The 27,649-nt window shown below is 42.9% G+C and overlaps 1 protein-coding gene across 2 annotated transcripts in view; it reads right to left on the bottom strand.

The window, feature by feature from the left end:
• The window catches only part of HLCS (holocarboxylase synthetase), a 173,402-nt gene that overhangs the window by 131,648 nt on the left and 14,105 nt on the right, over window positions 1-27,649 (bottom strand). For both annotated transcript variants that reach the window (XM_032468498.1, XM_032468449.1), the window contains exons 4-5: window positions 25,847-26,790; window positions 21,443-21,625 (exon numbers count right to left, since the gene is read on the bottom strand). In XM_032468498.1, coding sequence (XP_032324389.1) covers window positions 21,443-21,625; window positions 25,847-26,790 — 1,127 coding nt within the window. The remainder of the gene's footprint in view (window positions 1-21,442; window positions 21,626-25,846; window positions 26,791-27,649) is intronic.

Raw genomic sequence — 27,649 nt, 5'->3', positions numbered from 1 at the left:
ACTAGCCATCTACACATCATTCATCTACTAAACTTTGCTTTTGAAAGCAATACTTAGAGATGCATAAATATGCAAAATAAATTAAAACTGATCTAAGCAAGGTTACACAAGCTTTGCTTTTTTTTTTTTCTTTATATCTCTTTCATATAATCTTCTGGGACTTAATCAGAACCAAGAAAGTTACTCAGAAAAGAGACTCTGAAAAGATATAAAATGAGACCTGGAACCTCTTAAGAAATATAACCATATACCACCTCTAATTCTCCTAAATATTTATATTCACTATAACCAAATGCAACTTTAAGCCATCAAGTAAAACTGAATACACATGGTGGGGGTGGGGGGGAGTCCTCCAACCCCATTATTCCTGGACAGGAGAATAAAATTCTGGTCACAAGAAATGTCAAAATAACTACATGTTTGATGCATATCTGCCTGGTATGTCTTCTCAGATGCACTCAAGTTACAGCAATGACTTAAGAGCTGCAGAAGTAGCTGCTAACATACATAAGAAAAAGGAATTAATTCATGATTCTTAGCTTAATTCTACTAATGACCACTAAGACATTATAGAAATGCTATTGAAGAAAAACGTTTGGATCATATTATCAAGACAAATGGGCTGACATAAGTAATATTACCAACCTTGTGTCCCCAAAACTACCTAACTCTTTAAACAACTATCAGAGCTTGCAAAAATTCCACTTCTTTAGGGAAGACTTCTCTGATCCACAGCCTGTCCCAGTCTAGGTTAGTGACTTAGTGACTTTATAGCACATTTCAAATTGTAATTCTATAATTTGTATAAACATTTATTCAATGTCCCATTGTCTTGCTAGAATGGAAGCTCCATAAAGACAGCAAATGCATGTTTCTGGCTTGCTCCTAACTGTATCCATGGCACCTGGTACCAAGTGTGGCAAACAGTGTGTGCTTAGTAAGCATTCACTATACAAATGCATATTAAATTCCTTACCAAAAAATTCCACAAGTAACAGATATTAAAGGTATATCAAGAGATAAAACTCCCAAAAAGGCAATAAGAGATGGCCTTAATATGGATACACAAGCATCAAAAAGAAATTTGAAATCTTTAAAGCTGAATCAGTCCTGTTGAAGACAAAATAGCTGCTATCAAATTCCACCCCAATGAAATTCATAAAAACCTTCTAATTAATGTTATTTTTTTAACATTTGAACTTCAAGAATTTAGTATTTACCTTTCTCTAAGGTTTCAGGCTCATTAAATACAATTTAGGTGGAACCAAAAACAACATTTTACAGTCACATAAATGCTGGCCCCTTTGAATTAGCCACAGCACTAGGGAAACACTAGCTATTCTTAAGGAAGGTGAATGTGCCTTTGTTTCCTTATTAGGACATATTGCACACAACATGAAGACCCCAAGGAATCCACCAAAAATGTACTAGAACTGGAGAGTTTTTAGCAAGGTTGTAAAATGCAAGGTCAATATAAAAAAACTGGGTGTATTTCTATGAATATCTGGAGTCTGATTTTTTTAAACACCATCTTTAATGGCATCAAGAGATCTGAAATATTTAGGGATGTGTTAAACAAAATATGTTCCAGACCTGTACACTGAAAACTATAAAACATTACTGAATTAAAAATTAAAGAAGCCCTAAATAATTGAAGAGCTATACCATGTTCATGGATTGGAAGACTCAATACTGTTAGGATGTCGATTCTTCTCCAAATTGATCTATGGATTCAATGCAATCCCAATCAAAATCCTAGCAAGCTTTCTTTTGTAGAAATTGATATGCTAGTTCTAAAACTTGTACAGAACTAAAAAGACAGAAACAATTTTGGAAAGAAAAAAATTTGGAAGACTTAAAATTAGCTAACTTCAAGACTTACTATAAAGTGCAGTAATCAAGAGAGTATGGTACTGGCATACAGACAGATATATACTACTGAAAACAGAGTCCAGAAATAGGACCACACATATATGTTCAATTGATTTTCAACAAAAGCACCAAGGTAATTCACCTGAAAAAGGATCATCTTTTCAATACATGGTGCTGAAACAACTGGACATTCATATACCAAAAAAAACCTTGACCCTTACAGTACATATGTATAAAAATTAGCTTGAAATGAATCACAGACCTAAATATAACTATAAAACTTATAAAGTAAAATGTAGGAGAAAAACTTTCTGTTCCTGGGATAGGTAAAATTTTTCTTAGATAGAACAAAAGAATCATGAACCATAAAAGAGTGATAAACTGAACTTTATAAAAATTAAGAACTCTAAGAACTGCTGCTCTTCAAGAGTTAATGCTAAGAAAAATGAAAAGACAACAAACTGAAAGAAACTATTCCAAATACACACACCTGACAAAGGACTTGTATCTAGAATGCAAACAAAACAAAACAAAACAAAAAAACCTCTGAAAACAATTATAAGAAAACAAACAATTCAACTTAGAACATCAGTGAAATGACCTGAACAGACACTACTCAAAAGAAAACATCAGATGGCCAATAAGCACATAAAAAAATGCTCAGCATCACTTGTCACCAGGAAACACAAATTAAAACCACAATGAGATACTGCTATACACCAATTAGAATGGTTAAAATGTTAAATTCTGATAATATCTAATGTTGGCAAAGATGCGTAGTAACTGGAACTCTCATACATTACTGGCAGGAACATAAAACAGTACAATAATTTAGGAAAACAGTTTGGCAGTCTCTCATCAAATTAAACATACCCTTGCCATATGACCCAGAAATTCTATTCCTAGTTATTTACCCAAGAGAAATGAAAACACTGGTCCACACAAAGACTTGTACATGAATGGTCATAGAAACGTTACTCATAATACCCGTCAAAATGCAAACAATCCAACGTCCCACTAACAGGAGAATAGATAATTTATGACATATCCATACAATGAAACACTACTCAGCAATAAAAAAGGAATGAACTAACTACTCATATGGCAACAAGGTAGATCTCAAAAACATAATGTTAATTAAAATGAAATTTTAAAAAAGACAAAACACAGAAGAGTATGTACTGTATGATTCAATTTAGATGAAGTTCCATGAAAGACCAATCTAATCTATATGATGAATAGAAAGCAGATCAGTGATTGCCCAACGATGAGCATAAGGGTGTGAGAATGGATGAGGACTAAATGAGAAACAGGAACGGGAATTTTGTGGGATACTGGAAATGTTCTCTATCTGGATTGTAATGGTGGTTACTCCAGCATACATGTTTATCAAATTCTACACCGAAATAAGTGCATTTTCTTGATTATAACTTATACCCAAAGTTGATTTTTTAATGCAAATAGCAACAATCTCCCTCAACTGCTAAACAAAATTAAAGTCCACAAGACTCTATAGTCACAAATGTCCAAAAGAACACCAATGTCCCTACTTCTGAAGAAATGAATGCTTAAATTCACATTTAGTGTAAATACACAAGTGACTACTCCACAGTTAGTGAACATATTGTAACGGCTGCTATAGAGAATGCAACTAAGGCCAGAGATGTACAGTATGCTATGCCGAGTCACATTAGAGCCTTTCCATCCCATCAACTTGTCTTATCTGCTAAATGCACCCATCTAACAAGACTCAGTGGGTGGAACATAGCCCTAACTCTGATTCAGCACTGGATTCAAAATATTTATTACCATCTCTGTTTGTGTTTTGGTGCTCCTTTTCCCAAGAAACACCAAATAACTGATCTTAACTTTTAAAGGTTTTCTTTCTCAGAGACACATTCACCTCATTGTAAATAATCAGATTAGTTGTGCTTCAGTCATAACACTGTAAGTTGCTAGGCAACCACAAGCGGGTAAATCAGAAAATGAATCTACAAAGACACAGAATACAAGCCATCTTCATTCTCAATAAATACTCTCAAGGAAACAGGAGTAGAAGAATTTATATGAAAATTTATACCAAAAAAAAATAAATAATAACCCAATTCTTACTACTGGTATTTACAGCAAAATATTCACAGCCAATTTCACTTTCATTCAGTGTCTTCACCCAAGTGAGGAAGGCACACAACATAGCAGATCTGTACAATCAAAAGATGATGCTCTTAAAGAGCGGGACTGTTTTTGGTCCTGACCTCATCTAAGGTAAGGATTGCTCATGTGGCAACACTCAGTGTGAACTTGATTCTAAGCACCAAAACCAAGCAGAGGAAAGCGTCAGGCAGGGTCTGAGATGTGTGTATTCCTCTTCACCTGACTGGTCCCCCATGCAGCTGCTTCTGTCTACTTCCACTGGCCCCACTGCAGTCTGATTAACCTTTCCTTGCCTAACTTGTCCCAATTCCTCCTTGGATGGTACTGCATCCCAGCTTGAAATCCCAAGGCCCCTGCCTTCTTGCTTCTCCAAGTATGCTCAGCCATAGGACCCAAGCACTCTCATACCAGACTGAATTGGAAGGAGGGGGTAGCTTCTTGCTTCAGTGACACACCGCTGAAACCAGTGCATCCCCATAAACATTCAGGTGACCTGTCACCAAGACACCCAAGAACCAAAATGAACACAGGGACATGTTTTACTTGCTCCACCCATTTAGAACTAGCTGCTAAACACTTCAAAATCAGGAAATCTCACATCAAATTTCCTGCTTCTTTTGAAGAAACAGAAACTCTTTCCCATGTGGCAATGACCGGCTGAGCCAAGTAGCACTATCCTCATAGTATGGAGACACTCTCTCCAGCTGAACTCTGGTGTGCCACCTCCTCTGCTCCTAGGCATCTGGGATTGAGACCACCTATCTTGGTCCTGGTATCAAGCCTGGCACCAAGACAGCAGGATCCTCTGTGGGGTCCTTGATGATGCTTCTTTCTGATTAGGTCCATGTGAATTCATCAGTGAGTCTAGTGACACTGACTCTCAAAAAAGAAGGGGTCTAATTTGGCAGTTCCTCAAAAAGCCAAACAGAGAATTCCCAGGTATTTACCCAAAAGAACTGAAAGGAGGAACTCAAACTGATCCTGTTGAGAGCAACACTGTTCACAATAGCCAAAGACTGGAAATAACCTGTGTCAGTCAACAGATAAATCAACAGATGAATGGGTAAACAAATGTGGTACACATACACAAATGGAATATTATTCAACCATAACAAGAAATAAAGTTCTGATAGATGCTACAATATAAATGAATCTTGAAAACATTATGCTATGAGGAAGCCAGACACAAAAGGACAAACACTGTATGATTCCACTTACATGAAATGTCTAGAGTTAAATAAATTCACAGAAACAGAAAGTAGAATAGAGGTTAACAGAAGCTGAGGAGAGAGAAAACGAGAAGTTAATGACTAATGGGTACAAAGTTTCTGCTTGGAGTGATGAAAAATTTTGGAAATAAATAGTGGAGCAGGGAGGGTATAGCTCAGTGGTAGAGTGCAGTGCTTAGCATGCACGAGGTCCTGGGTTCAATCCCGCATATTGCCATTAAAAGTAAGAAGAATAAATAAATGAACATAATTACCCCTCCCCCGAAAAAATAGATAGTGGGGATGGTTGCACAACACTGTGAATGCCACTGAACTGTACACTTAAAAATGGTTAAAATAATAACCTTATGTTAAATTTAACCACAGCTTTTTAAAAAGAGAAGGGGTCAAGATCCCAAGCCTTTTATTCCTTCACTACCTGTCCTCTCTGGAATCCATCCACTGTCCCCCATCAATTAGCCCTGCATCCAGAAGAAGTGGAGGGGCTGCCTGCATAGCCAACCAGGAGGCTTGGCTATGCTTTCCTCAGGGTTCCTCCTTGCCTTACCTACAATGCACCAAGAGAGGCCACTAAAGTAACTTCTCACAAGTCTTTTCCCAAGGGACTTGCTACCTAAATGGGCAAGTGACTGGCAATGTCTCTAGCTAAATGATTTTAAGTTCTATTCCCTCATGCACTAGGCTACATCCATGGTACGAAAGCTACCGTTTATTGCACACCCACCCTATAAGGAGCACCGGTGCTTTAGGCCAGGACTCCAACCCTCACCCAGCAATACCACAGCACTATTATCACCATCCACAGAAGAAGAAATGGAACCTCAGACAGCATTAATGATGCCCAACCTACAAAGACAGTAAGTCACAGAGCACTAAACCAAATCTGCCTGGCTCCCAAATCCTTGCTCTAATTCCTATCCCACAGTCCTCAGAAGAGAACCTAACCCAAAATGAAGCAACATAGGAAATGCTTATTGACTATAATCAAAACACCTAAATATCACAAAGATATAAACTCTATATAATACAAGTATGAAATAGTGGTAAAATAGATATATGTAGCTTGGAGCGGAGGTGGGGTGGGGTGGGTAGTGGGCAAGGATTAGAACGTTTGGTAAGAGAAACTTAAATTTGAAGCTTGGGACTACCATTAACTGTGTCTACTTATGGCAAGCCCAGGTGAGGACATTTTCACACAAAAACAAATTTTTATCATTTGAGTCACTGTTCACTTCCCTCTGGTTTCAGCCAGAAAGAGATAGAATATTCAAGAGTCCAATGGAAGGACTACTTACAGAACTGTGGACAGAGTTGAGAGAATTAAAGAGCAGGGATGGGGAAGCACCTGGACCAGCAAAAGGCCTGGAGGAGCAAATGGTCAGAACCATCCACAGGGGCTGTAAGCAGAGAGGGCAGAGAGGAAACCTGTCCTGCCAGCGCAGCGCTAGGGCCGAGAGCAACCAGAGCCTGGGAAGGGGCATAGAACAAGGCGACAGGATAAACGGGTGAGTGGCCAACACAACGGCTGAGAAGAGGACCCAAGGATGGGGGGGGGGGGGGGCAAAGGTCTCACTCTAAAGTGCCTGCATCTCACATCTCAGCCTTGGCGCACAACCTGCGTCCAGCAACAGGGTGAAATTCTACACACCCTGACCTTTCACAGTGACCAGGTCAAACCTGGAACGTCCACAACTCCAAAGGATTTACGACCAAGGGCATTGGATAACTAAATCCCAGGAACGGGAGTTCCTCACGAGCTTAACTTGTCGCAGTCATTTCGGGTCCCCTATGCTTGGGACACAGTAGGCACTCAATAAATGCCTGTTAAACTGTGTTCCTTTTATTATTTAGAGGTTTCGCTCAGACTCAGCCTCTGAAAGGCCACGGATTTACTGCACTTTTTGTTACCTGCCAACTAGCGAAGACCACAAAAGGCTGGGGTGGACCCGTAAAACAGGGGTAATGAATAAGTCATTTCTAACAAGGCTGGTTTTATAGGCATCACACCTCCGCTGGGCCAAATAGGCTCATTTTAGAGGTGAAATCTATTCTGCAAGTGCAGAGACCAAAAGAGAGCCACGGGCGGCACTAAAAGAAAGGGAGGCGTTCCGGGTCGGAGCTCAACCGCTGCTCCGACTGGAGAGGCACTAACTTCCACTGACGGGGCCTGTGGGTTTGCATTCAACATCCGTAGAAGTCTCCAGGGCCTTCATTAAGCCTGCCCGTGTAAAACGCCCACCATTTGTCCAAGGCCAACACAAACAGGCTCCTAATGGAGCAAGGAGCGTGGAGCTCGGAAGCCAAGAAAGCTCTGCGCGGCAAGCCCTGGGTGCGAGTGAACGCCTGGGCGGCAGCCCCGCCAGCCTCTCCCTGAGGTGGCACGCCCGGGCCGACGCACAAGCATGCGCACAGGTGCGCAGGCGTGCGTACGCATGCGCACGGGTGCACATACACGTGCGCATAGCCACGCATACGCAGGCGCACACGCATGTGCGCGCCATCCACACCCCTGCGGTGCTGATTGAGCCGCTGGCCTGGAGCGCCAGGCCCGGGACTGATGCCGAGTTACCCCAAGGGCTCACCCGTCCTAAATTACGTGCCCATCATCTGCACCCTGGCCTTGACCTCTCTGGAGCTCTGTGCGTGAGCGCAGGAGACCCCAGCACAGAATCTGGTCAACAGCTCTGCTCCCGACTAGGTGGGAGGCCCTGCCTGTTCCTCATTTTTAAAACGGGAAAACGGCAACTCTCCTTTTCGGCTTTAATATTCAAGAGTCAGTGCTTCATTCCAAATGTTTAATGCTCAGTTAAAACTGTAACACCATCTCTAGGGCTCCAAAATTAAAATAAGCACTGTTACCAGCACAGAGAGAGGAGGCCGGTGTGAGGAGGATTAGGAGAAGGCAGAGGCCTTTCTACTCTACTTATTTTAGCAAATGTTCACGCGTTCAGATGGTTGTCAACGTGACACTCTGGAAAATTAAGAGAATACCGCATTAGAGGGGAGAAGGGTAGGCGTCCCCTTCTCCTACCCTGCAAAGAAAGAGCAGATACGCAAGCAAGCATTCAAAAGAGATAAGTCTAGTAAGGCAGGTTTCAGAAAGTCTTACTAGTTGACAGGAAGGAGTAGCTGGCTGACCAGTGCATACTTGGTACAGTTTCTAAACTAGAAAGTCTGTTAACAACAGAGAAAACTACACCAACTTTTTCCTGTAGCTCCAATTTGTCAGTTTTCCTCGGGTACCTCAACAGCTGATTCTTTTAAACTGTTTAACATGGTTGTTTACAAAACTCCTATTATACCTGGATAAAGGGTGACAGCTAGATTGGACCAGGCAGCCAGTCCAAGCCCGGTGGGCTGTTTACTGCTGGCCTGTCCTCTGAGGCCCCTTAGGTCTCCCAGACACAGGAGCAGAGGAAGTGTTTCACAATACTTTAGTGGGAAACGCCAAAACGTTTTTAAGTTTTCAAACGAAACACTTACTAAATGCCTACTATAGGCAAAATACTGGAAAAGGGATACAAAGATTAACAACATATGGTCCTTGCCTTCAAATAAGCTTGTATTACAGTTTAATGGAGTAGACAGATATTCACATAATACAACAACATTTGTACACTACTTCACCAAAAAACAATTCTTTTAACCTTATAAAAGCAAGCAATCAGATCTAAGATTCCAAGTCACAATACTCGGGTTAGAAAATTGAAAGAAAAATTGTAACTCCTATTCGTGTAACGTGGTTATCAGTGGAATTTCCCTAGATCAGGGCTGGTACAATTCCTTTGCTGGGCATTAACGATCAACTGCTGTCCTCACAGCATACGGCTCTAAACATGTTTTATGTTCTATAGTTTAGGACTTTTAAAATATACTCTAAGAATTTTATACATGCTGGCCCATGTTGAGATGGGATGTGCCCACAGCCCAGGAGGGTGATGACCAGCTCTCCAGAACCATTACTGGTTTTACTTCAAATAAGAAAAAAGCCCAGGGCCAAGTGGAAACTAATGCCACTCACTTGCCAGCTTCTAGAAGCAAAACTGTGGAAGCCTCTTACTCCTGTAAATAACTTGCAACGAGTTCTGTGTTTTACTTAAAGGCACTAACATATACTACTATTGGAAAAAAAAAAAAAAAACCCTGTTTATCACATTGTTGCAAATGTTAACTATTAGTGAATCCAAGTGCAGGCTACATGGGCTTTGCATACTATTCTTTCACCCTTTCTTAGGTTTCAAATTTTTTTAATAGAAAGTTGGGGAGAAACAAAGGGACTTGCTCCAGAATTTCTCTAAGGCCTCTGCCAGCTCCAACATTCACTGGATATTTTTGTTCTGCCATTAATCCTGGAATCATCAAAGATACAGCATTTGTTTAAAAGAAAGAAAGAAAGGAAAAAGAAAAGAAAAGAAAACACAAGACAAGACCAGACCAGACCAGACCAAACCACCACCAAGAATACCTTCTAGCATTCACATCTTAGTTGGATCAGCACAGCCCTTCATGCCGTCTGCACTAGGGCTGGGTTGCTAAGGTCACTTCAGGCAAGAACACCTCCTTGGAAAACCCAATTTTGATTGTCACAGGCCGTTCCTCCAGAGGCTGGGATCCTGAACAGTCCAAATGAAGGTCGTTCCTTCCTGAGCACAAACCCCAGGGCGTTTCATGAAGCTTTTCAGTATACATGGAATCAGTGTATTAATAACAGCTTATTGGCACTGAATGAAAAACACACAAGTCTTAATCTTGGGTCTTGAATTGGATCCAGGTTCTACGTCATCGCTGGCTGGAAGGGATACAGCCGTAAGTATACTTGGTGACTGGAGGCTGTGTAGTGAGACCTGAGTTTTGAAACCAGGATTGGTAGCTTAACAAAATTTACTGGTTGTAGAAAAAGTAAACTTGCCTCTAGGGAGGTGAGCTCAGCCGCGCCATTCTGACAGCAGCCCCTGGTGGCCAGTTTAGTAAAAAGTGTTGGCTCTGATGCTGAAAGTTCCGACCTTGCCTTAATGAAGGTTGCTGCAAGCAGACAGGCCCTGCTAGGTAAAGGCTGGGGGGTGATTGGGGAAGCAGCAAAAATCCAAACTCAGATGTGCCTTTGAATCACATAAATTGCCAAGTCATTAGGGTACCTGTCACTTGCATTGAAAAAAAAAAGTATTGTCTTTTGAAAGCAGGAAAAAATAAGAATTTCTTTTAAAAGGGCAAGATAATAACATAAAGCAGATAATGCTTTAGTTTGAAAGTTACCTCATTCCCTAATTACATAGTAAAACCTTTAAATATTCAAGGAGCATGGATTCCTACACAAAAGAAAGCATGTTCTTCTTCCCTACACAACACCCTCTGGTACACTAATTTCCACGTACCCAACGCTGGGAATTCCCGCTGTAATACCAGGCGTTGCTCCTATGGCAGAAACTTCTAGAAAATGCTGTTATCGCTCATTCAGAGAATAAGATAAAAGAGTCAAGATGGTAAGTGAAGTCTGCTTTCCAGTGCCACAGATTCACACCATTTCACTGGATATATATAGAAGAACGTTCAGAGGCTGACAGTTGGCTTCAAAGGCAGACGGCTGTAGGAAGTAGGAGCCACAAGCTTCAAGCCGACTTCTCCGTAAGGTGCACTCCGTCCTCAGCTATGAGAGAACAATCTGGAAACAATCTGCTGGGCAGCTGCTCTCATCAACAAACTGTTTATTGTAAGAAAGTGCCTGGGTCAAAGGCTAAATATCAACCCGAACCAAAAGCATACGAGCAAAAATCAATACCGTCCCTGCTACAGAAACCCAGGACTTCCCAGAAGAGAGACGGCGAGAAACTCATGCTTTATTCCGAAAGGGCAAGAGATGGAACAAAACTCCGAAATCTCAGTGTGTATGGCTGTTTTGCACGTTATTACAAATGGTTATTTGCTGCTATTTTCAGAACAGGAGTTAAAATGTGGCATTCAAAGCAGATACAGAAATCAATTTTACAGATCCCTTCCTTCCAAGACTAACTGTGATTTATATCTAGTTGCTTCTTTCTTGTATTTGTTTTGTAAAGGGACCGACAGACTTCTACACAATGCATGGACAATATAACCCATCTTTAAATAAGTCTGATTACAAACTGAACCACTGCCTGGGTAAGAGATTCCAGGAAGGAACTGTTTTATTTTAGGTGTGACAATGAAATACCACTGCTTATGTTTTTAAACAGAGTTCTTATCTTTTAGAGATACATAGTAAAATATTTACAGATAAGGGATCTGATCTGGGATTTGCTTCAGAATAATACAGGAGGAGGAGTGGGTAGGAATAGGTAAAGTGAGATTGGCCAGAATGGAAAGCTGGGGAGCACAGTGCCGAGCACATATGAGGTTCATTATGTGATTTTGTTTACTTTTGTATATTTGACATTTTCCACGAAACATTTTCTTTTACTTGTGTGCACAATTCAGCAGTTGCTGCAAAAGAAGAAAAAAATGTTTCCTTAAATATAAAAGTCTTCTTAAATATTAAAAAACCTACTAATGCAAATTCATTAATTCTCCCTAAGGATATACATACACCATGGTATCACTAGGTGTCCAACATGGCTGTTTTCGAGAAATGTCTGAAATAAAGCAGTTAAATTCTGAGTCAAACACTAGAGAAATAGAAAGAGATGCTCCGCGTTCCCAATGAGTTCCCAATGCGTTCATGATCCACCAAGCCAGACTCTAGACAGAAACAGTACCACAAGATGGCATTCCCACGGTTTAAGTGCATCAGGGAGCATGAGAATATATATGAGCTGGTAAGAAAATCCAACTGACCTAAATGACAGGGACCCTGCCTGGAAAACAGCCAATTTAGCACACGAACTTTGAAAACACAACTTGTTTGTAAATTTGAGGCTCCCATCTCTTGCATTGTTACTTCTTAAACTGACAGGAAGATTAACTTGAGAAAGAGCCTGAAATAAATAAAATAAAGCAGAAAGCAGAACATGTTTTCATTATGCTTAAATTATACTAAGAAAAAGTATCTATCAATGATTTCAAACTGCTCCAGTATTGAGATGAAAATGGTAATACAAATTCTCACAAAAGAATGCATTCAAAGGAACTGCTTTATAAGTTAAAAAAAAATTATTTTTTTCACATCTAATTGCTTTGCTGGGACTAGCGTAAATACTGCAGGAGTCCTGGAAAGGGTTTAAAAGGTCATTTCATCTACCTTCCCCAGACAGAACAGAGGGTTTGGTAATGAGAATTCAGTGTCCTTAAGAGGTCATGTTCTGTGACAAACTTGGCTAATCTGAGACATGCCAGACCTAATCCCATCACCAGGAAAATACACGCAAAGAGGAGAATCTTCTAAAGTACAGACCTTTGACCTTTAAAGGACTGAAAAGCCACAGAAAAACTTAAATCATCATGTATCTCAAGGTTGCCTATAGAAAGCAACAGTCTAGAGTAATAATCCAGGCGATTCTGGGCAGAGACAAGTCTGGATAGTCCCTCTCTCCCCACCCTCACCTCCCAAAAAATGAAGCATCATTCTTTAACCTATGAAACCACAATTTGATGTTTTCTTTTAAAAAATGTATTTCCTTATTTACTGACATTAAAAACAGGAAGGGGGATTACTGGTGACATCATTCAATTACTCTCTAATAACGGCCGTATGTAGGATTCATTTTTCCTCAAAGACAAGAGAACAATTTGTCAAATACTTGCCTGTGCCTTAGAAAAGCAGACACAGCCCTTTACAAGTTGTCTTAGAGGAAAATTCACTTTTTTTTAATTGAGGTATAGTTAGTTTACAATCTTGTGAAAATTCACTTTTAATTTTAATTTTTCAAGCTTTTAGTTTGCCTGCAGAAGGTAAGTAGGGTTAAACTAAAAGTTTTTTACAGTTCAGGCCTCAGAAAAGACTCATGGTGAGTGACAGTAACTAATGGTCCCGCCACATTTCTGTTCAGAATCAGGCAATCCACCTTCGAAAGAGATTCTATCTGGAATCTGGAATCTGAATTTAAATCTTGGAGGTGCAGGAGCCGACTGCCAATACAATCCCTGTCTTTGCCCATAACCCCTATCTCACCACACTCGGACAGACAAACAAGAGACACGCCAGAGAACTTACACCCATACAACAAAATATTGTAAATCTCCACGTGTTGATGAGAAAGTACATTTCCCTTTTAGCAGAAATCTCCATATATTATAATCTAAGTCTTCTCTTATCCTGGGGGGTAAATGGGAAAAAGACTTCTCCACCAAGAAAGATCCTAATTCAGTAATCTTATAGCATTTTCTTTTAAAGTTTTTATTAAAGCAGTTCATATCTTTAAATTGTCAAGATTCGAACATCACTAAAAAATGTCAATGAAAGCAAGTATTTTAAAGACTCTAAATTGTTTCCATTTAAAGCCATGTTCCTCAGTTGATCAAATGGGGTTTGATCTCTAGAATGTTATACGAGGGACAGTATCTCCAACAATAAGAACAAAATTACAGTCTACATGCCAATATTTCTTCTGCTGATTACATTAGTAAACCAAAGCCTGAAAATATTTTAGGAAAGAAAAATACTCACAACACAAGCAGAGGGATCAGGCAGAACTGAATTTCTCAGAAACACAAAGGACCTGGAAGGCTCTGGGTGGCACACACGTGCCTGGAAAAATGCACCTACTCTGGCAGCCATGATGCCAACGACACAACCAAGAAAGCGATCAGCATTCTCCTCTTATCTTCAAGAGAAAGAGACTGGTGGACAGCAGACTAACCTTGGCCGAGTGGCCAAGTTTTCCTGCCGCCAAGTTGGCCTGCTTTCATGAGGAAGCCAAAGAAAGCTTTGCCCTGTCCTGACCCAGCCTTCCTGCAGAGATCCAGCCCGGGAACACCGCCACCCGGTACCCCAATTTCACTACCCTTCCTGCTCAGGCAGGGGAAACGGAGGATTAAACACCACTCGGGTCCACAAATTGCCTGTCAATTTGGAAACCCTGAAACACTCAAACATTTTCTCAAGACAGCACAATTCTCGGAGCAACATTCTCAAATTATTGTTGCGAATGGAAACAAAATGTGCTCCCCAACTGTAATTCATGTCCCTGAAAACTAGACTGTAACATTTATCAAACGGGATTTGGGTCTCAGGCCCCAACATTCCTGAACTGACTGGAGGTTCTGCAGTCGGGAGAGCTGGGCTCTGAGGGTCCCACTGTGACCACAGGCCAGCCTGCCGCTGTGTCCACCTTGATCCCGGCCTCGGCTCTGCACCTGATCATAGGGGCCCTTTGATCATGCCCTCTAACCTGGTACCAGTGTGGGCTTATTCCCGAGGATGCATTTTTTTAGACTTGGGAGACAAAAAATCTGTTCTTAAGGACATTGCAAGACTTCCGAGAGACAGCTTCAATCGACTTCCCCAGGAGGTAACGCCACAATCCATACCCGCTCACACATGGCAGCTATTAGAGAGCTGGTGCAGAAGACAGAAAGCATTTGGTCTTGGAGGACTTTTTTATTCCAAAAGAACCTGTTTCCCTTCCACAAATCTGTGACTGCATCCACGGTGGATATAAATAGTCCGCAGAGATAAAACCACCCTTCCTCGATAGGGTGCTCTCCCCAGAAGGAAATTGCGAAGAAGATGCTCCCTCTAACCCACTTTTCCCTCCCCCAGGTCAGCCAGCAAGACTGTAACACAGAGAACACCCCAGCCGGAGCCCCACCAGTTAAAGTGGAGCACCACCGAAGTTAAAGCTGTGTTTGTCTGCCTCTCCCACGATGAGTGACCAGCATCTACCTTGATTGGAGCCCAGAAGTATTCACCCCAGAGTCACTTTGAAACTTTCTTGTGGAAACAAGATTCAAATAAAAATACAGCACATACAGTAGCTGAAAAGCCTCCCTCCCCACCAAAAAAAAAAAAAGAATAAAATAAAGGCAGCTAAGGGAAACATCCCAAGTATTATTCCTTTGGCATTTCAACGTCAAACTCATCGTGTCCCCTTTGCCATACGTATTATGTTTGATAACAGGAAGTCAGTTAAAATGAACAAAAAGTTTCCAGTTTAGGTAAAGGGCAAAGGAAGAAAGGAGAGAAAGAAGTATATGAAAGCCCCTTAAAAACATTCGTAGCTATAAAAGCTTTTAACTGTTTGCTTTAATCTGCCAGCTGCTCCTTAGCTGCGCCGTATTGTAAAACGGCCGCCACAACACCCCGTCAGCCACATGTCAAGAGCTATTCAGGGCGCACCTGGAACTCGGAGTTTCTCTCTCATTTGGATCTCTGAAAGTTATTTTTAAAGCTGCATTTCAGGTGTCCCTCTCGCTGTACCTTCAAGATTGAGAACTAGGATTAAAGGTGGTGGGAGGGAAGATTCCGTGCCCAGTGCTATGCTCAGGAAATGGAACGCAAAGACTCTTTCTCTTAATTGGAGAATTCCAAGTAACTCAGAAAAACTCAGTTTTTCTTCGCTGCTCCACATTCCAGTTTGCAAGGACCCCTCCCTGCCCTCTCCCCAATGGCAGGGCCCCCGTGAGACTCAGATGAGACTCTGACGCCTGGGAAGGCCCTTGGTAGAACTATAACGTGTGCCAGCAAGATAAGAAATTGTCTCTTGTTTTCCAGAAACTTCCACAGCAAGGTCTCACACTTAGGAGGCACTTGGATGTTTGCTAAACGAAGTGGTCGGTCAGAGGAAGAGTGAGTGCTATGTGGTATGATTTAGTCTAAGTTTCTTCATAAAGCAACCGACATAAAACCAGTCATCGTTTAGGTGGAAGGACCAATCCAGGAGTTTTCTGATATGTTTACAAATATCAAAACTATCCTTATCAGCAATACCTGTTTTGGGATGGGGAAAAACGTTTCACAACAGATAATTTGGGGTTGAATCCAAGTGAAATGTGATACTTGTTCTTGTTTCTAAGCACATGTGATCCATCCCACAACTCCCACACCACCAAAATTACACACACGCACATGATGATTTTTGCCCAGTTGCTTTAATAACAAAATCGAGTTGTCACTTCTTGTTATGGTGACATCTTGACCCCAAGGCAAAGGAACCATATACCCTCTGGCAGGACTCCTGCCAATGTCCTGCCAGCTTCTGCAGCTTGGATCACCTCCACACCACTAGCTACTGGCTGTGAGGGACGCCCAGAGAACCTCAGCTTTGTAGTTTCAGACCCCAGACCCAAGCGGTGATGTCCCAGGATAAGGGGGCAGGCTGAGTCCTCCCAGGCTGCTGACCTCTGCGGAGGGCTGTGCACGGTCCCGTCCCTCCCCTCCCCCCTCCCCCCTCCCCCCTCTCCTCCAGGGGCAGCAGGCATCTGTCCCCACCTGTTCTGGCCTGTCCAAATCAACCAGCTGCCCCCTCTCGGCAGAAACCCAGAGGACTCCACCGCACACCCTCCTTCTTTCTACCATGTCCCTGGGAGAGATAAAAATAGAAACAGGGCCTGGAGAAATGGAAACAAGAGAGCGAGTTTCTGGACCGACTGGACTTTAGGTGCTGCCAGGGAAAGAACTGTGACTTTTCTATAAAATCAGTGTCGCTCACAAACACCCCGGTGTCCCCCACAGGAAAGGTGTATCCTTGCTAACTTCCTGTCACCATTGATGGCGGAGGGTGAGGTGGCCGCCCAGCCATCTCGCTCCACCAACCCCATCGCTCTTAAGTCTCAGCTAGAGACTAGCCGCACTCCAGAATGGAAGTTATCTATTTGAAAGGGCTCAACACGGAGGTGTCAGCACGTACGTGGTCTCCTCCGAGAAATGGTTCAAACTAGTTCAACAGTCAAGAAACCGCTACATCCAAGCAGGGGTGGGGACACTCGAATTAGGAGAAACCACCAGTAGTACCTTCCAGCCACAGGAGCAAATAGACAGCTGAGGGCTTAAACCTAACAACTGAATCTAATAGTTGTAGCTGTAACTAGCCATCCACCAGAGTAAAGTCATTTACTAACAAAGCTAACCCTTTGAAAATAATTAATAGATGTCAAACATTAAATAAAATATCAATACTTACACCAGAGTCCTTGCCTTTTATCATTCAAGTTTAAACCATTTATGGGATGCCTTCAAAGTCCAATGATAAACTTTCAATTTTTAAATTTTTTAATTGAAGGATAGGTGATTAGCAGATACAAACTACTGTCTACAAAGTAGATAAACAACAAGGTCTTACTGTTATTTTTATTTTTAATAAATGATTTTGCTCATTATAAAAATAATACCTGTTCAGAATAGAAAATTTGGAAAAGAGAAAGAAATTTTTTAAAGTTTAGTAAAATCACTGTTAACCTCACCACCCAGAAATATACCCTCCATATATACTGTACTTTCTTCCAGTCTTTTTTTCTACAGACATAAGCACGTGGTGTCCATGTGCTCATGTGTTTTATAGTTTACAACGTATTGTAATTTTGCAGAGGCCTGAATTTCAATCCTGCCCCTGGGAGATTCGATTAAATGGGAAAAGCTCAGTTAGACCCAGAGTGTGCACCTCAGCAGAGCCTCGCTTCCTGTGGTGACATGCATGGTGACACTCATGACTGCATTTTATAGCAGAAATCACATGCCACCGTGGTGCCTGGGTGTCGCTGCAGGTCTCAGAACACACCTCCCACACATGCCTAGGGCTGACTGTACTTTGGGTTGAGTGTTTTTTTCTACTTGGATCATGGGCTATTTTTTTCCATTTATGTCACAGTAACACGGAAGTACATGGGTGCCTCATAAATCTTCCGTGCTGTTTGCTATAAAGAGCGAGTGTCGAGGCACCAAACTGTATAAACACAGCTGGTATGCAGTAAAGCTATTTAGATAACTAGTCTGTTTATTTTGTTCTCTCATAGTCCATCCTATAATAGTACCTAGTACACAGTAAAATGCTTAATGAAAGATGAATATTATTAACTGTGACTCTGAAATAATTTCTTCAGGCCCAAAAGAAAAGTGCCACCAGTATAGTGGAAAACTACTCAATTATACTATGCAAAACGCATATGGGGAGAAAAAAAATTAAATCTCTGAAGAACTACTTGATAGTTCTCAGGTGCCTGCTTCCCAGGCAGCCTGGCTCAGCAGCGACACCGTGTGGTGAGAGGTCTCGCAGTCCCACCAGCACAGAGCATTTCACAGGCAGCACGAAGCACACCGGCATCTTATCCATAAAGCAGGTGAGAAATCTAAGGATGGGCCGAGTATAACAGGTGATGGGAGGCCGGGATCCTTTCCATGTCACTTAACTCCATGGGGAGCGACGACGTCTACGAAGAAGGCTCAGGAAGGAAAACCAAAGTACCATCCAGTTCTACCCCCAATCTGCCATCCATATCTTTAACACTGAGCCACCAGCACTATGACTGGGTAGGTGTCCCGAAATGTCTGCACCTCGGCATCAGAAGAGGCGCCCGACGAATCTCTCGGCTGCCTCCAGAAAGTCAGGGAGCAGCCACCTTCGCATTCATCTGCACAGGAACCCTTCACTAGATCTTGTATTCCAGGAAAACACACTCTAAAACCCTGAATTCCTACGTTTCCTCCTACAGCAGATTCAAGGTCTTCCCGAGAGGAGCTAATAAACACTGAAAAATGAGGATATATATATACACTCACTCTCAGTTCCTTGGGTTCCCAAAGTAAAACAGACTTCAGAGAGAAGCAGTTGGGAGGGAAAAGTAGGGCAAGATCAACCAGACCAAGTGGAAGACCTGAAGCGAGAAGTGAACATTTCTGAAAATTACTCTTTCCCAAAGCTATTATGGAATAAAGAGCTTGGTCGGCTTGGGGTCCATGTAGCGTGCTTGTGTATGTGTATTTAGAACAGCTATTTGGGGGAAAGGAGGGTATAGCTCAGTGGTAGAGTGTATACACCTGGGTTCAGTCCCCAGTATTGCCACCAAAAGTAATCAATAAATAGATAAACCTAATTACCTACTCCCCCAAAACAAAATTTTTTTAATCTAAAGAAAAAAAAAAAAAAACAGATCCTTGGGCAGGAAAAAACACATATTTACTTTAATGTTGTTCAAGCTTTGCACTCCCATGATTTGTGAATGGGGGTTACTAATCAATAGATGAAAACGTATCCCCTCCCACCCCCAGGCAGTTTAAAGAACCAGAAGGACAAAAATATGAAGCATCTACCGTGTATTATAACAAAGACAGACACACAATACAAAGCCCTCGGTACTATCTCAGGTCACGCCCATCAACCAGAAGACACAAGAAAAGCTGAGCGTTCCAAACTTCTGCTCACAGGAGAATAACACGAGAGCACGTCACTCTGTCCTTTCCATTGCTGCGTCCAGGAGTCAAGAGGCACTAGTCCCAAAACCAGCATAGACAAGAACTCCCAGGAAAGGTCAAGGAGCACTGCCAGGGGCAAGCCTGGGTCTGACTTGCTCCCTGACCTTGGAGCAGGCAGGCATGCCCTCACCCGTCCAGCCTCAGCCCTCCACACTCAGGAAAGGAAGGAGAGAGAAGGTCTGGGAGAGTGACAACCACATCTCCTGGGACCAGAAACCCTCACTCTTAAGGCTCCGCCCCCATTTCTCCAAGGGGGGAGGTCTATGAGCATTGAAGCTCTGAGGACCAGATTTATTTTGACACTTTTTTATATAAGACATAAGATGGAGGTGATGCTTCTCCTTCTATTAACTTAACACATAAAACAGAGATAAATGATGTGGAGCTTTGAGTCCTGAGATCAGGGTGCAAACAAAAGTCATACCATTAATTCCCAAGAGCACCCATTAAGAAGAGGGCAAACTGGTTAAAAAAATGTAATGAAAATGCAATGAATGTTTCTTAAGTGGAAAAAAATCATCCATTACTACAGTTTTAATTTTTTTAATTAAAAACATTACTTAGGGGGAGGTTATAGTTCAGTGGTAGAGCACATGCCTAGCTTGCACAAGGTCCTGGGTTCAATCCCCAGCACCTCCATTAAAGATAAATAAACAAATAAATATCTAATTACCGCTCCTCTAAAAATATAAAAAATAAAAATAAAAACATTACTTAATCTTTTTAAACTAGGCACCAGGCACCTATTAGACACATTATACACTTTTAACGTCCTCAACCTCTCAACAACAATAATAATAACATAATAGTAATGATAACTGCACTAAGGTTTAAATAACACAATTTGCACAGAAATTCCACATATATGATTTCATCTAGTCCTCAAGTGACCCTATAAGGAGGTATCCTAATCCTAAATGCCCTCAGATTTTATATCTGTTCCCCAAGGGAGCCCATCCTGCTCAGACAGCTCACAGCTCTACTCTCCTCTGAAAAGTCAGCTGCCAAGGGACAGAGGATGACCCAAAAGGGAATCCCTTCTCTTTAAAAAAAAAATATGTTGGGATAAGAGGTGTACTTTGTTCCTTTCAAGGGAAAGCTGGTAAGTTTGGTGTTTAGAGTCACCTGGACTGTCAGGTATTTGCTGCAACTATACACTTATGTCACTAAACTCACAAATTTCTCTATTTAGGGGAGACAACAGAGAGAGACCCACACAGTAACTTGCCACAATTAATAAGAAGTTGACAGCTTGGCAAAGCAAAGAGATTATCGAGAAGACACACCTGGAGAAACTGACAACCGGCCCAGCCAGGTAAGAACCAAAGACACCAAAGGCAGAAGGCGGTCAGGGGAGTCCCTGACCAAGCTCCCAACTGCGTGGCATCTTCCTTTCAGACAAAACTAAAAGATAGAAACTGGAGGGGGAAAAAAGAGCCCTTTTTGCCACAAGATGGCAGGCATTAGCACAAATGAAAAAAAGCTGTGATTTTCCCATCCAAAGATTCGCTGAGAAAGGCCCAAATCAAAACAAAGGTTTTTAATTCCAACTGAATAAACTGTGGTTTCCAAATACACTCCTGTCACATAAAACAGGTATCCTTTTCCCCCTCAAATGGAAAAGGGCTATAACTTTAAGACTTAACACCCTCTAAACTCCAAGAGTCTTCTCTCCCTCCCTTACGTAAAACACCAAAAAAATTAGTTATACTTGGACAACTTTAAGATGGTTTCCAAACCTAAGGTCAAAACAGAAATAGAAAATCAAAATGGAAATCAAAACCAAAACCCACTGCAACAGAGCGATCGGGGAAAGGGTCCCCGTATTGAAGGAGGGCATCTGAGGTGCCCCCTCCCTCGCCAGCACACTCACCTCAGCCACTGACAGTAAGTAAATAGGTGTTAAGGCAGGAACTTGTGTTAAGTCACAGCTTAGGCCCAGCGTCGTCAGGATCTCCTTAAGGACCTCGTATCTTCTGCTATTGTTCGATTTGAGCAGATCAAAATCCTCTTGAGTTTGCACTATTGGAGAGCTGGGGGGTAGCTCCAAGTGCACCTGAGGGGAAAAGACACCACTTCATAAATCGGAGGCAGTCAGAGACATTATGAAAAACAGTGTCCACCGGGAACTATATTCAGTACCTTGTAATAGCCTATAATGAAAAAGAATATGAAAAAGAATATATATATGTATGACTGCATCACTATGCTGTATACTAGAAATTAACACAACACTGTAAACCAACTCTACTTCAATAAAAAGAAAGAAAGAAAAACAGTGTCTATCCGTTTTTCTAAAAACTTGAACATGAGTTGTCCTCATTACCAATAGTATGTAAACTTTGACCTTAAATATTTGGAAAGTAGCAACAACCAATAAAAAGATTCAAGGAAGCCCGTTAAAAACGTGGCTGTGAGGCTGAAAGGGTACTGGTGGAAATGACCCTGGATAGTAATCAACTTTCCAGGTCCCAAATTTTATCACTAACTAGTCACGGGACCTTGGGCAAGTCACTAAACTTGGTTACACGAGCAAACAGTTAAGAATATGATTGTGCTGAGGACCCAACTCCACCTGCTACTGAGCTCAGGGAGGCACAGTGGGTCATGCTTGAAGCTCTTAGTCTACCAACAGCCTAACGACTGGGAAACAATATGGGGACAGCAGTGGCCTTAGACATCGCTTTAACAGTGTTTGCAGGAATTAAAATAGATGAGGGGGGTGTGGGGGCTCCAAAAAGTCTTACCCCCTCCCCCTCCTTCACCTGATAAGACTTGGAACTTCATGTATTTATATTTAGTTCAGGCTTTGTTGCAGTTAAAACTAAAGTAGCACCCCCTATCAGCAGTCTGTGTCTTGGTGTGAAAGAACATACTGGAACTTCTAGCTCCCCTGCACGAGAACCTTCCTATCAATAGTCTGTGTCTTGGTGTGAAGGAATGTACTAGAACTTCAGCTCTCTTGAGATCAGATTTGAACCGGGCATGAGAGCCTGGAGGATGCCGGAATACTGAGTAACTAGAAGAGACTGAGCACATTAATTTTATTTTCCTTTGTTTCTGCAGGGGGTTAGCTGTGGGTTTCTACTGCACGCAGAGCCCCAGGCCTGATGCCCCGAGAGCATTATAAAGTAGAAAGCATAGTGCCAGCCTTTGGGCAACTTAAAATCTCTCAAATCCCACTCAAGCCTTGTCCAAACCAAAAATACTACCCAGATAGAGTCCAAAGCAATCCCATTGTTGAAAGTTGAAGCCAATCTGAAAAGGTTTGTGGAGGACTAGCCAACAGAGAGCCCATGCTCCAGCGGCTCAGTGGAGGGCTGCCTGCTTCCCCTACGACTGTCAGCCAGAAGCAGCAGGGAAATCTGTCCTCTAAACAGCCCTAGAAAAGGAAGGAGGCAGAAAAGTGAGATCCTTTAAGGTATCTGAATCCTACTGAGTCCCCTTCTCCTACACATTCTTACCCAAAATGTGTGCCTCTCCCTCCAGTGGACAAAGCCAGTGCTGGTACTGTCCATCAGCACAGGGTGGGTCACGTTAAATTCACGTGAGCATGGGACTGTCCTGGAGGTTACCTCCTACAGGTAGTAGAAATCAAATGAGTGAACTTCTGTCCCCACCTGGGCCCAAGGAGCAGGGGCGAGCGTGGTGCATGGCACATGAACTTCCTGGGCTGAGCGAGTACACAGAGGGGGACTGAAGTCACTGTCGCATTTGAGAGATGCAGGGGAGAAAAGGAGGGCTCGCCCTAAAAGCAGGCCTCTGGGGTTCCAGGAGGTGAGGGAAAGGACAGCGCTGACACTGCGTGCGCGTGCTATCGCCAGTCTCAAGATCAGGTGCCTGTACAACGGAAGTGAGAAGGGAGGCCACATCTGCCTTTGCAGCTCAGGCAGGCAGGGCAGAACGGAGCGTGCGCGTGCTGGACCCGCCCCCTGGGCCTCTGTGGTACCCGACCCATGTCTCATCCTCGGGCTGTAATGCTGTTACCGTAGTGACGGGCCCATTTCTGTAACTTGGCTTTTAGACCAGACCAAAAGCCGGAACTAAAAGTGTCCCCAGTCACAAACAGGGAGAGGAGGGCACTGCTGGCATCTGGCAGGTAGTGTTGTCAACACCCCATAAGGTGCGGGACGACCCCACAACAAAGAAGGATCCAGCCCAAAATGTCAGTGGTGCCTGGTTGAGAAAACGGGCTACAAAAGCAGAACCTCTTCTGCCATGTGCTAAGCTAAATAAGGAAACAAAATATTTCAAATCAGTTTCAGAGGCTCTATTTGGACAACCCCATGCCAAACTCCTGGTCCATTTGATCATCAAATGTCAGCATGAACCCACCACCTTAAATCTCCCCTGCAGACCTGACCGGTAGAGCAACTGCACCAAGACTCCCTTTTCCTGGGTGAAGCTGCACAGCAAAGGGCCCCACGTCAGCTCCTCGGCCGCGAGACCACCACTCACGTGCAGCTGTGGCTTGCCCTTGAAGTACTTGGCCTCCTCTTACTGGGTTACATCATTACGCCATTCATGACAAAGATGAAGACTATGAAATTGAACAGGGAAGGAGGAAACTAACCAGCCTGTGCTAACGTTTATCTGTTGATCTCGGCGGCGAGGTATGGTAGTGACACAGGCCCAAGTAAAAAAAAAGAGTGACCCTGTCACACAGAGACTGGAAGTCATTTAAAGTCAAAAATGACATTCTAATCCTCTGAATCTGAATTTTTGAAGCTGCATCAGATTGCCTTTTTTCCTAGGGCAACGCACGCAGTATCAAATTTTATGACAGTGATGGGGTCAATTTAAATGGTGCAACAAGCAGATTTGCTATGTAACTCAGAGAAATGGATCGCCAACGGTGCCGAATCAATTTTCTAGTACAAGTCTGTGCACAGGGGTGGCAAAATTCACTATCCAAAGCTGAAATATGGCTCTAGGAAGTCAGGTTTTTAAGTGGATTTTCTGAGAATGCACAGTTACTATAGTTACCATATTTGCCAAGAAAAAGATAAGAGGAACATTTATTAGGCTTCCAAAAACTGTCATGTGGTTTGCAGTCCACATGAAGCCTGCTTGTTCATCTGTCCTGATGTCCAGATTTCTTAATTATATGCACCTGTGTCTGAGTATTATTTAAGAACATACGAGCAGGCTTCAGAACAGCAAAGAAACAAAGCTATGCCTCCTCAAAGAATGTTTGGTCAGAAAATCCAAGAGACAGTTTCTAGGATGGCTAGAGAGAGGCTCATGAAATGAAAATAAATCACACCAAAAAATAAAGAAAGAAAAGGAAAGGAAAGGAAACAATTCTCAAACTCAAAAAGATCCCGGTAACAAAACAAAATGTTACACTCAGCCTGGGAACCACTTTGGGCAAAATACCTGTATCTACTTGGTTTCTCATGAGACCATCAAATCCTTAAGGGTGAGCATTCGTCTAAAGCCAAACACTTTTGCCCAAAGGCATTAAAAGATTTGCAGCAAATGATCGGAAGTTCTGAAGTGGTCTGTCTTGCTACTATTTGCTGAAACAAACAAAAAGCTAAAAGGAAAAAGAAGGTGGAAAAAAAAAACCCAGCACATGACCTGAAGGAGCCCCTTCAGATGGGAAGGAAAGTAGCTTTTTCCTTTATTTCCTTTCCCGTTTTGTTTTTACCTGTGTATTAATTTGCCATAGATCTAAATCGCTTCAGTATCCTCTTACTTGAGATATTTTTCTCAGCACTTAGATTTTAAAGAGTGACAAATCATAAAGGAATTGAGGACTTGAAGATGTTTTCAGTTCTCATTACCCCAGCAGTGGCTGAGCGTCCACGCAAATCCCCGACATCAACTACAATATTTAAACGTGACGGTTACTAATGTTTGCAAACACCACCCCAAGGCACTCAATTCCCTACATTAAATAACAGTTCAATTATATTAACTAGAGTGGGCTCGGAGGCAAGAGGGCGGACTAATGGATTTTAGAAAGATTATTACCAGTAGGTAGAGTGAAACAAGAAAGAAGTTTTGACTAATTCTTGGTTAACCAGCAATTTTTAATCAGCTGTTCTGCTTCATTCCTCCCTCTCAGGTATTTTGGTGAAACAGGACATTCATGCGACAGCAAAGCCCTGATCTCAACCTCAACCTTCCACTCACCAACAACAAACATTCCCGGCCAAAGGCCAGAAGCATCCACACCACACACACTCTCCAAAGTTCCCACGTACAGCCTTAAAGAGGGTATCCGGTCAAAGAGGCCCAAAGACCATTCTGTGGATACCAGCCTCCGTACCTGGCAAAGCACAGCTTCTCCTCCACGTGTTCCAAAAGGCACTTGCACAATCAGCCTGTCCTCATCCTCGCTGTCCAGGTGGCCCTGGAGCTTGCCCAGGCTGAGCAGCTGGTCAGGGCCCCCCTCGTAAACACCACCGCTGCTCAGGACGCTGAGCTTCACCCGGCTCTGGTCGGCCTTGCAGAACACCAGGCTCTGCACTGTGTCCTGCAGCGGGGCCTTGCTCATCACTCGGAAGCCGGCAAGTGTGAAGGATGAAGACAGACCCAGCACCTTCCCTCCCTGAGAAAGATAGGCCATGAACTTCCGGGACAGGTCCTCGGGGACTGGCTCCCTGGTGGCAATGACCAGCAACAGACAGTTGTCCGACCACGGGTCCCTGAGCGCACTTTCCGGGGACAGGTGGTAGAGAGTGTAACAGTCGGTGTCCACGCAGTCAGCCAGGGCCGACCGGACCAGCTGGAGCCTGCCCTGGGCGTCCTGGGAGTCGGAGCCCACATAGAGAAGGATGTTGGGTGCCTTTCCTGTGATGTTGACTCTCCTCCCTTCTCTCTCAAGGCTGAGGTCAGCAATCCCCTCCAAACCACTGCTATAATCGTAGGGAAGATCTGGAATGTTCTCTGCAGAGGCAAACTTGACGGATTCGATGGTGCTGTTCTCCAGCTCCAAACACTCATGGCAGCTGGACAGATGGAGGTGACAGTGCTCAACAGAGCCCACTTCTCTGTCGCTCTCCCCAGCAGGCTCACCTCCAGGGGCACTGCCTTTCCCCTGTGTGGGTGCAGATCCAAGTACCTGCGAGTCACTTCTGCCCATGTGCTCCATAGCGTCTGGCTCAGGCTTACTCTCAACCGGAGACTCCCCGTTGGGCTGTAGGGTCCGGGCTTGAGTGTCTGAGGCCTGATCCTTAAGTTCCTTCAGAGCGGATTCCTGCAAGTGCACCGCTAAAGCATGAACAGAAAAGACAGTCCATCAAATCTTTTGATTTGTCGCACAGCTCAGTTCAAAACTTCAGGGCACTTTCTGCACTCCATGACTTACGTTCCAGGGCAGCCCGCTCACCGCCCACCCCACCCCCGCCTCCGCCCTCAACTCTGAGGCCTCCTTGAGAACCACATAACCCCCTCCTACCTGCTAGGAGGGTGCCCCTGATGACCCCAAGAGAAATTGTGAGTTTCCACAACACCTTTCCCATACGAGCCAGAAACCTCAGACCCACTTACTGACTGGTGAAGAAGTGAGATTCAGGGAGGTGATTTTGCCTACTTACTTACAGAACCAATTTCTTGGGTGTCAATCTCCTATATGATAACAAAACTAAGAAACAAAAAAGGCACATATCTAGAGTCTATCCATGCATGCCCCAGGAAAAAGGCACACTCTGGACACTTCATAGTATAAACCAAGGAGAAAGGTTTCCCCAGGGTCTTAGCTCAGGACTGGAATATAAGTTTACAATAACTGATGCAAAAACAATTTACTGAGCACCTGCCACACATCTGACATAGTAGTAGGCACATGCAGATGGCAAATAGGGAAATTAAGTGATTTACACAAATTTCCAGAGTTGGCAACACTCACTGGCTCAAGATACAAATGAAGACTTTCTTGTAAGTCAACTATTCTTCAATAAAATAAAATTTTAAATATATATGTGCAAAAAACAACACTTACATGGACATAGAAAGCCTACTTTTAAGCCTAAATAAGGAAGAATATTCTGCGTATTTCCCAAGAAAAGACATGTCCCAAAATATTGTAATATATATATTTTAAGTAGAAAACTGTTAGATTTAGGACTCC

Source organism: Camelus ferus, chromosome 1 (genome assembly GCF_009834535.1).
Source record: "Camelus ferus isolate YT-003-E chromosome 1, BCGSAC_Cfer_1.0, whole genome shotgun sequence".
Taxonomy (NCBI): domain Eukaryota; kingdom Metazoa; phylum Chordata; class Mammalia; order Artiodactyla; family Camelidae; genus Camelus; species Camelus ferus.
This window is presented reverse-complemented; position numbering and strand designations above follow the sequence as displayed.